Source organism: Trachypithecus francoisi, unplaced genomic scaffold (assembly GCF_009764315.1).
Source record: "Trachypithecus francoisi isolate TF-2019V2 unplaced genomic scaffold, Tfra_2.0 Lachesis_group20, whole genome shotgun sequence".
Lineage (NCBI taxonomy): Eukaryota > Metazoa > Chordata > Mammalia > Primates > Cercopithecidae > Trachypithecus > Trachypithecus francoisi.
Window position 1 is genome coordinate 65283251 of NW_022681466.1, and position 10023 is coordinate 65293273.

Here is a 10023-nt window from a genome sequence, read left to right on the forward strand (position 1 = left end):
TTGGATTACGGGGTGGATTTCTCATGAATGGTTTAGCATCATCTCCTTGGTGCTGTTCTCATGACAGTGAGGGAGTTCTCATGCGATCTGGTCTTTTAAAATCTGATCCCCTGTCTTTCTCTTGCTCCTGTTCTTACCATGTGAGGCACCTGCTCCCCCTTCACCTTCCACTATGATCGTTAAGTTTCCTTAGGCTTCCCCAGAAACTGAGCAGAGGCCGGCACCATGCTTCCTGCACAGCCTGCAGAACTACGAGGCAATTAATCCCCTTTCCTTGATAAATTACCAAGTCTCAGGTATTTATTTAGAGCAGTGTGAGAACGACCCTATTCTTGAGGGACATTAAAAATCGACCCTATCTCATATCCCTGCTCTTTTCCCACAAAGCACTATTGCCATGTGACATACGGGTATTTTACTCATTTATTTTGTTTATTGGTCACCCACTAGAAGGTACACTCTATGAAGGCAGGCCTTGTTTGTTCACTTTTGAACTCCTGAATTCTGCCTCTTGGCAAGGAAAGTGCTTGGCATACCATAGACTCTCAATAAGTACTCAAATGGATGAATACATACATGTAAGAGTGAATGGACATGTGTTTATTGCAGCACGGTTTACAATAGTAAAGACTTGGAACCAACTCAAATGCCCATCAATGATAGCCTGGATAAGGAAATTGTGGCACATGTACACCTTGGAATACTAGGCAGCCATAAAAAAGAATGAGTTCATGTCCTTTGTAGGGACATGGATGAAGCTGGAAACCATCATTCTCAGCAAACTAACACAGGAACAGAAAACCAAACACTGCATGTTCTCACTCATAGTGGGAGTTGAACAATGAGAAAACATGGACACAGGGAGGGGAACATCACACACCAGGTCCTGTTGGGGGGTCGGAGGAAAGGGGAGGGAGAGCATTAGGACAAATGCCTAATGCATGTGGGCCTTAAAACCTAGGTGATGGGTTGATAGGTGCAGCAAACCACCGTGGCACATGTATATCTATGTAACAAACCTGCACGTTCAGCCATGTATCCCAGAACTTAAAAAAAAAAAAAAAAAAAGCTTCAAACCTGCTGAACCAGACTGAAAAAAAAAGTGAGTGAATGGAGAAATATCATAATATCATGTTCTTTTCATGGAAGATTCAACTATGTCAAAATGTTGATTATCTCCAAATTAATACGTGAATATACTGCAAGACTGTGGTAAACACACAGAGAGCTACCCAGGTCCCCCTTCTAGGAAGGATGTGGTGACCCGCTGTGGGGGGTGTAACCTGCAGACAGCCGCTTCCCGAGGTCACACCCATGTCAGGGTTGACTGCCAGTGACTGAAGAAGATGGAGCAGTCCAATGCTGGACAGCTCCCAGGGCTGGCATTGTTTGAACCCAGAGCTCCCTGTTGGTTTGGTTGAAGCACTCCAAAGTGCTGCTTCTCCCTCTGCCCAGCACCGTTTCATCCACTTTCCTTTTCAAAGTGCTAATCCCTCATAAATAGCTCGCACCCCAAATTCAGCCTCAACCCTGCCTTCCAAAAACATAACCTGCAACATATACTAATTAAAATACCAAATACCAAATAAAAACAAAACTGGAAACAACCTGGTCGGGTGTGGTGGCTCACGCCTGAAATCCCAGCACTTTGGGAGGCTGAGGTGGGCGGGTCATCTGAGATCAGGAGTTAGACACATCCTGGCCAACAGGGTGAAAAGCTATCTCTACTAAAAATACAAAAATTAGCTGGGTATGGTGGTGGACACCTGTAATCTCGGCTACTCAGGAGGCTGAGGCAGAAGAATCGCTTGAACCCAGGAGATGGAGGTTGCAGTGAGCCGAGATTGTGCCACTGCACTCCAGCCTGGGTGACAGAGTGAGACTCTGTCTCAAAAAAAAAAAAAAAAAAAAAGAAAAGAAAAGAAAAAGAAAGAAAGAAAAAGAAAAAGACATAATTAAAATTTCTGGTTTCTGTCAATAGAGAAATGCTAAATAAATAAATTATGGTGCCTATGATGAAATGAGGTGCAGGTAGATCAAGTACATTTTATAAACTCATGTGGAGAAATGTTCCTGATAGATTGTTAACTCCAAAAAAAAAAAAAAAAAAAAAGCGCATAGCAGAACACAACCGCATGTATATAGAAAAGATAACCTAAAATGTATTTCTTCTCCTTCTCTACCTTGTAAGATACTCAGTTTCCTTCCTACCGAAAGGGATGTGTGCATGGACTCAGGGCAGCTCCCTTAGGGGCTGGGCAGGGATCATGGGATGAAATGGAATCCTGTTCATGAAGACAGCGCCTGTGCTGAGAGCCAGAGCAGGGTGCCAAACTTTCTCCTTACAAGCTGTATATGATCTTGGGCTCTGAGCCTTAGCCCATCATCCAAAATGCCTCCCCCGGTGCTTGCGGGGAATGTCTGTGGAAGGTAAGTATCTGGCATAATCCCATCACAGATTAGATACTCAATAAAAGTTTGCTGTTTTCCTTGGCTTCTCCCTTCCTATTCTGGCCAAGAAGTTCTATTCTCGGTCACCCCCTTCCCTCCTTCCGAGTGGAGTGAGGCGAGTGAGGCCAGAGCTGAGCAGCTGAATGACTGGGACCTAGAGGATGCTAATGCCAGGGACTCAGGCCAGGATTGAGCAAAAGCACAGACTGGGCTTCTCTAGGATCAGAGGTGCGATGATGGAGACACAGCAATTCTGGGAAATGTAGACGCAGGAAGTGAAAGGAAGTGTAGGGTAGAGGAGCAACAGCAGATTGTACCTCTATCCAGTCCTGCTCCCAGATGGTAAAAATGAGGAAACTCCAAAAAGAGAAAAGGAAGTAGGCATGGCCTGGAGGAGGAGAGCAGAGCTGGCTTCAGACCCAACTCTCTCCACCCACACACGGTCTCTGTGTGTTCCAATCCCCGTTCATTCTCATTTACTGTCGAAAGTTGAGGAGATGGGGTGTCCCAGATGATAGGGTTCCTGGGATTTCAGACTGAAGACCAGCAGGACTCCAGTCACCTCTACCCCAGCTCTCCAGGACACAGCGCTTCCAACTCTGAGTGGCGTCCCAATTCTGGTCCTTGCTTCACAACCAACGTGAGAATTACACCCTCCAGACCTCCCACAGGTAATGGTGCTGTGGGTGCCGGTGAGACCCAGGGGACAGGGGATGTCAGAGGAAGCAGGGAGAGGGGGACTTTGGGTCTTGGGTGGGACTAAAGGAAAATAAATATAAGGTGGCAGTGTGGGATTTAATTACTATGTGAAGATTTGAGACTCTACGCCCTTCACTGGATTCTAGATTCGGTTACAGCAGCCACAATCCCCTGTCATAAACTACGACTCTGGGAGGCTGAGGTGGGAGAATCGTGTGAATCCGGAGGCGGAGGATGCAGTGAGCCAAGATGGTCTCATTGCACTTCAGCCTGGGCAACAAGAGCGAAATTCTGTCTCAATAAATAAATAAATAAAAATAAAAATAAACTAAGGCTCAAACTCAGCCTCATGGCTGGCCAATTTCAAGCTTTATCTTCAGCCCCAGCCCAGCCATGCCCTAACCCCAATACAAACCCTGGCTCCTACTTTATTATTATTATTTTTTGAGACTGAGTCTTACTGTGTCGCCCAGGCTGGAGTGCAGTGGCACTATCTCCACTCACTGCAACCTCTGCCTCCTGGATTCAAGCAATTCTCCTGCCTCAGCCTCCCAAGTAGCTGGGATTACAGGCATGCACCACACACCTGGCTCATTTTTGTATTTTTAGTAAAGATGGGGTTTCACCATGTTGGCCAGGATGGTCTCAAACTCCTGACCTAAAGTAATGTGTCTGCCTTGGCCTCACAAAGTGCTGGGATTACAGGCATGAGCCACCACACCTGTTGCCCCCCCACCCAGCTCCTACTTTAACCCCAACCCCATATTCAACTTGAATCTTAACACCAACCCAAAGCCAAAATTGAACCTCAATTCTATTCTATTTCCAAATTCAGCACCAAACTTAACCCCAGTTCCATCCATGGCTCCAACTTGCATACCGACCCCAATCCTAGCATGAGACACAATCTCTAGTCCTGCCTGATTACTGGCCCACTGGGTAGTCCTAGCAATGCATTTAGCTCCAACGTTACCCTCCAGTTTCACTCCCAAACTCAACTCGACCCCAATTCTATCTCAACTGCAAACCCAGGCCCATTTCCGTCTTAGCCTTAACCCTGGGCTCATTCTCAACCTGAGCCTCATCTCCCAACTCAACTTCAGCCCTGCCCTTGGCTCCAACCTAGTCCCAACCTCCCATGCCCCAGCTCCACCCCAGCCTGGGCACCGGCCCTGCCTTCATTTCAGGTGACAACCTCAGAGCCGTGCTGGCCCAAGCATGACAATGACATATGAAAACTTCCAGGACTTGGAGAGTGAGGAGAAAGTCCAGGGGGTTAGAAATGGTAAGAGGAAAGGGGAAACTCTCCTAAAATGCTCTCTTTATACATTTAGAAGGATTTCTCCTGTCATTTCTGTACCTCCATCACGTGTGCGGATGGGTCCCCACTCTGAGGAGGTCAGGCGCCAGCCTCCGATGGGCCTAGTGTGAAGTGGGTGCAACGTCCCTAGAAAGACTGGGACAGGGAGGATCACAGTGGACCCAGCTTCTGATGCCCTGTGGGGTGGGGACGAGAGCTGCACATTGGTGGAGGGGAAGATAAGTAGTTGGGTTTGGAAGGAAACTCATTTGTGAACCTGACTGTCCAGCAGGTAGGTGAGCACAAGCCCACGAAGGACCTGGCTGCCCCCAGCTCTCCCCATGTCCTCCTGCCCTTGCCCCCAGCTCTGACCATGGGACCCCTCATATCATCATCGTACCCCATCTGTGTGTGTGCACGTGGGTCCCCACGGGTGTGAGGGGCCTGTGTGACTGAGGACTTGTGCTTGTCCCTGTAGTCAAAGGCCTGGGCATCCCCCATCCGAAAATCCTCCTTGTCCAACCCTTCCCTGGTGTCCCCTGTGCCCAGCCCTCCTCACTAGACAGCTCCCTGGGCCCTCTCCTTCTCCCATCTCCATCATGTCTGGACCCTCCTCATCCTGACACCCTCTCCTCTTGCAGGGCTGCCTCCTCCCCAGTCCATCCTGCAGCATCTCCGTTCTGGGCCCTGCCTCCTTCTGCTGTCCCTGGGCCTTGGTCTCCTACTGCTGGTCATCATCTGTGTGGTTGGATCCCAAAGTGAGGGTCACAGGGGTGGACAGGGAAGAGAGAAATAATGGGGTAGAATATAAATAATGGGGTGCTATAGTAGGGCAGCGGTGAGGCCCGCAGTAAGAGCAACGCAGGGCAGCTGTGGAGATGACAGTGAGGCATGGTGAGGGCAATGCTACCAACTGTCATGGGGGTCACAACAGGGCCACTGAAGCACTGATGGGGGCACTGATGGAGTGATTGATGGAACGGTGGGGGACACTGATGGAATGATTGATGGGAATGGTGATGGGGGCACTGATGGAGTGATTGATGGGAATGGTGGGGGCACTGATGGAGTGATTGATGGGAATGGTGGGGACACTGATGGAGTGATTGATGGAATGGTGGGGGCACTGATGGAATGATTGATGGGAATGGTGGGGGGCACTGATACAGTGATTGATGGGAATGGTGGGGGCACTAATGGAATGATTGATGGGAATGGTGGGGGCACTGATACAGTGATTGATGGGAATGGTGATGGGGGCACTGATGGAGTGATTGATGGGAATGGTGGGGGCACTGATGGAGTGATTGATGGGAATGGTGGGGGGCACTAATGGAATGATGATGGGAATGGTGATGGGGGCATTGATACAGTGATTGATGGGAATGGTGGGGGGCACTGATGGAGTGATTGATGGGAATGGTGGTGGAGGTACTGATGGAGTGATTGATGGGAATGGTGGGGGGCACTGATGGAGTGATTGATGGGAATGGTGGGGGGCACTAATGGAGTGATTGATGGGAATGGTGGGGGCACTAATGGAATGATTGATGGGAATGGTGGTGGAGGCACTGATGGAGTGATTGATGGGAATGGTGGTGGAGGCACTGATGGAGTGATTCATGGGAATGGTGATGGGGGCACTGATGGAGTGATTGATGGGAATGGTGGGGGCACTGATGGAGTGATTGATGGGAACAGTGGTGGGGTCACTGATGGATAGAGTTGACGGACCCATAAATAGGATGGCTGCTGGCTCTGTCACTGATTAGTTGGGTTATGTACTCGAATTACTTCACCTCTCTGAGTCTTAGTTTCCTCATCGGCAATATTGGACAATAATAGTGCCTGCCCCACTGGGTTGCCGTGAGGACCTAATGAGGCAATGCTTATGGAGGGCCGGGACGGTGCTGGCACAGAGGACCCGATGAATCCCAGCTCTGACCTTCCCATCCACCTGTTTAGATTCCAAATTTCAGAGGGACCTGGTGACCCTGAGAACAGATTTTAGCAACTTCACCTCAAACACTGTGGCTGAGATCCAGGCACTGACTTCCCAGGGTGAGCCTGGCTTGGATGGGGCTCTGGGCTGGGGCCAGGCCAGGGAGGAGGAAGTTGACCCCTAAGTGAAGTCTCCATGTCCTCCAGGCAGCAGCGTGGAAGAAATGATAGCGTCTCTGAAAGCTGAGCTGGAGGTTATCAAGCAGGAACAGCAGGCAGGTGAGAGATCCTCCAAGTATGGGTCTGGGAGGCTAGGCTCTCAGACACAGGTGGGGATGGGAACAGACTCCTGGTGCTGACCTGCCTTCCCCTTCACCAGCAGCTTGAAAGGCAGCATGCAGGCCGGGCGCGGTGGCTCACGCCTGTAATCCCAGCACTTTGGGAGGCCGAGGTGGGTGGATCACGAGGTCAGGAGTTCAAGACCAGCCTGATCAACATGGTGAAACCCCATCTGTACTAAAAAAAAAAACAAAAAAACAAAAAAATAGCTGGGTGTGGTGGTGGGCACCTGTAATCCCAGCTACTCGGTAGGCTGAGGCAGGAGAATTGTTGAAACTGGGAGACGGAGGTTGTGGTGAGCCGAGATCATGTCATTGCCCTCCAGGCTGGGCAACAAGAGTGTAACTCCATCTCTAAAAAAAAAAAGTGGCATGCTTTCTCTGGAGAGCAGGCTGGAGAAATAGGAGTGGAGGAATCCAAAGCGGATTTGATGGCTGTATCTGACCATGATATAGGGGGGGGGTGGGGGCAGGAAGGAATGTTCCTGGGGTTGGCCCTGTGCAGGGACATCTGAGCTGCAGGAACACACTAAGCAGAAGGCACACCTAGGCCACTGTCCCCACTGCCCATCTGTGTGTGTCCCAGTTCATTCTGAAATGCTCCTGCGAGTCCAGCGGCTGATGCAAGACCTGAATAAACTGACCTGCCAGGTGGCTACCCTCAAGAACAATGGTGAGGAAGGTGTGGGGAGGACCTGGCCCTGCTTTTCTGCCCATGGCCCAATGGGGAGAGCCTCAACCTCTCCACTCTATTTCTTCCCACTCAGCCTCTACTGAAAGGACCTGCTGCCCCGTCAACTGGGTGGAGCATCAAGACAGCTGCTACTGGTTCTCTCACTCCGGGATGCCCTGGGCTGAGGCTGAGAAGCACTGCCAGCTGGAGGACGCCCACCTGGTGGTCATCAACTCCAGGGAGGAGCAGGTGAGGGCTTCTGGTACTCAGTTCCTAAGACAAGTCCCATTTAGGGAAATAGTTCTTAACCTTGGCCGCACATTGGAATCATCTGGGAACTTCCAGAATGACCGTCATCTGTGCCACACCCTCAGAGATTTAATAGGCCTGAGCATCCAGGGAAACATCCCCAAACTCCTCAGCTGATTTAACGAAGAGCGAAAGTTGAGAATCTGCTTTAAGGAGTTGGCTGGGATGGGAAGAAGTCACCACTGCCCTTCTGTCAACCCAGAATTTTGTCCAGGAACATCTAAGCTTCGCATACACCTGGATGGGCCTCAGTGACCTTGAAGGAGCCTGGAAGTGGGTGGATGGAACAGACTATGAGACCGGCTTCCAGTGAGTGCACCCTGGCTTTCTGTGCCAATGTCCTCCATCAGCTCTGCCCCCCAGGGATTTGACTGTCAGCCTCTCCTCCCCTGAACTGAATTCTACTCCACCTACCCTTCCTAGCTTGCTGTTGTCTTCTCCTCTCAGGAACTGGAAGCCAGGCCAGCCAGACGACTGGCAGGGGCACGGGCTGGGCGGAGGCGAGGACTGTGCCCACTTCCACCCAGACGGCAGGTGGAATGACGACGTCTGCCAGAAGCCCTATTACTGGGTCTGCGAGGCTGGTCTGACCCAGGCCAGCCAGGAGAGTCACTGAGCTGCCTTTGGTGGGACCACCTGGCCGCAGAAATGGCGGTGGGGAGGAGGACTCTACCCAGGACCTCCTCTCAAGACCGCTCTGGCAGAGGAATAAGCCCTGGGAGATTGGGAGCACTGCCAACATTTTGAATTTTTTTTCTCCTTAACTTTAAAAAGATGGTATAGAGTTCTTAAGCCTTTATTTGTTTTCCAACTTTTGAAAGTCAACTTCATGAAGGTATAATTTTTACATAATAAAAATGCACTCATTTAAAGAGTAGAGATGACTTTGACAAATGTGCATGCCTAGGTGACTACCGCTCCGATCGCAATAGATAACACTGCCATCGCCCCCACCCTCATGCCTCTAGACAGTCCAACCACTTCCCTGTTTCCAGGCAACTAGTGGTCTACTTTTTTTCCACTATTAACTGGCCTTGCTTCTTCTAGAGCTTCTAGACTTCATGTAAGTGAAATCATACACTCTCGTGTATATACTTCATATAAGTGAATATATATTCTCGTGAGAACTTACGTACTTTGTGTTGCTTGATTTTTGGCAATTTAAAAATGGCAGAGTGGAGAAGCCAGGTGAAGGCTTCGAAAGTCCTATGCAATTGAGAAAATAGCATTTTCTTCTCATATAGATTTGAATTCAAATCTTTTCTGTCACTTACAGATGGTATAAACGTAGGATGATTAGGAAAAGCCATTGTTTAATTTCTCTGAAGATCCCAGAGTTATTGGGAGAGATAGATAAGATCCCCAGGTGTATTGGTTAGCAGTTGGTGTGTAACAAACCACCCCAAAGCTCAGGGCTTATGCAATAAGCATTGATTATAGCTCATGAGGCTATAGGTCCAGTCTGGCCAGGTTTGGGTCATCTTGGCTGGGCTTGTTCAAGCGTCTGTGGTCAGCTGGTGGGTTGGGGGTTGGCTGGTCTAGGGTAGCCTTGATCCCATGTCTAATATTTGGCTGCTTCTGGGCTGGGACAATGGGGATGACTGGGCCACATTAGCCTAGCCTGGCCTTGTTCACAGAATGGCTGGGTTAGGGGTCCAAGAGAGAAATTGGAAGAGTGCAAGGACTTCAGAGCCTTGCTTGGAACTGAGCCATCATTTCTTCTGCATCCTATTGGCCAAAGCAGATTCCAAGGCTGCTCAGGTTCAAGTATCAGAGAAATAGATTCCACCTTTTAGTAGGGGGTGGGGAGGATCTACAAAGTCATTTGTATTGTATAGAGAATGGATATAGAGAGGGGTGGAGATTTCTATTTTTTCAATCAATCCAGCATATACCAGGGGACGCATCAGCTATTTTAATTTTTTTTTTTTTTTTTGAGACAGAATTTCCCTCTTGTTGCCCAGGCTGGAGTGCAATGGTGCGATCTCACCTCACCGCAACCTCCACCTCCTGAGTTCAAGCGATTCTCCTGCCTCAGCCTCCTGAGTATCTGGGATTACAGGAGCACACCACCATGCCCGGCTACTTTTGTGTTTTTAGTAGAGACGGGGTTTCTCTATGTTGGTGAGGCTGGTCTCAAACTCCCGATCTCAGGTGATAGGCCCGTCTCGGCCTCTTAAAGTGCTGGGATTACAGGCGTGAGCCACTGCACCTGGCTGCATCTCAGCTCTTAAGAACCAACTTTTTAAGTTCATTAAGCGAGGGCAGGACCCATTCATTGCTGTATTACTGTACCCAGAAATCTCCCTGGC

At 49.6% G+C, this 10023-nt stretch overlaps 1 protein-coding gene across 5 annotated transcripts; it reads left to right on the plus strand.

Annotated features, from left to right (window-relative positions):
- Positions 1-2852: 2852 nt before the first annotated feature.
- On the plus strand, positions 2853-8842 carry CLEC10A (C-type lectin domain containing 10A). 5 transcript variants are annotated; one of them, XM_033184831.1, is made up of 9 exons: positions 2853-3122; positions 4338-4435; positions 5092-5208; positions 6416-6511; positions 6599-6670; positions 7235-7402; positions 7497-7651; positions 7926-8020; positions 8159-8842. In XM_033184831.1, the coding sequence occupies exons 2-9, from the start codon at positions 4369-4371 to the stop codon at positions 8325-8327; spliced, it is 939 nt and encodes a 312-aa protein (XP_033040722.1). In that variant the 5' UTR covers positions 2853-3122; positions 4338-4368; the 3' UTR covers positions 8328-8842. The 5 variants fall into 5 exon arrangements, with proteins under 5 accessions (XP_033040722.1, XP_033040720.1, XP_033040725.1 ...); XM_033184829.1 differs by having other exon boundaries at positions 2856-3122; positions 7914-8020; XM_033184833.1 differs by having other exon boundaries at positions 2858-3122; positions 4298-4435; positions 7316-7402; positions 7914-8020.
- Positions 8843-10023: the final 1181 nt, after the last annotated feature.

What these genes read in the sequence shown, in the direction of transcription:
- CLEC10A (XM_033184829.1), top strand. Translation starts at nt 4,369, where the DNA reads ATGACAATGACATATGAAAACTTCCAGGACTTGGAGAGTGAGGAGAAA. An exon ending in CTGTGTGGTTGGATCCCAAA is followed by an intron (nt 5,209 to 6,415) that starts GTGAGGGTCACA and finishes CCACCTGTTTAG; the next exon opens with ATTCCAAATTTCAGAGGGAC. An exon ending in CCAGGCACTGACTTCCCAGG is followed by an intron (nt 6,512 to 6,598) that starts GTGAGCCTGGCT and finishes CATGTCCTCCAG; the next exon opens with GCAGCAGCGTGGAAGAAATG.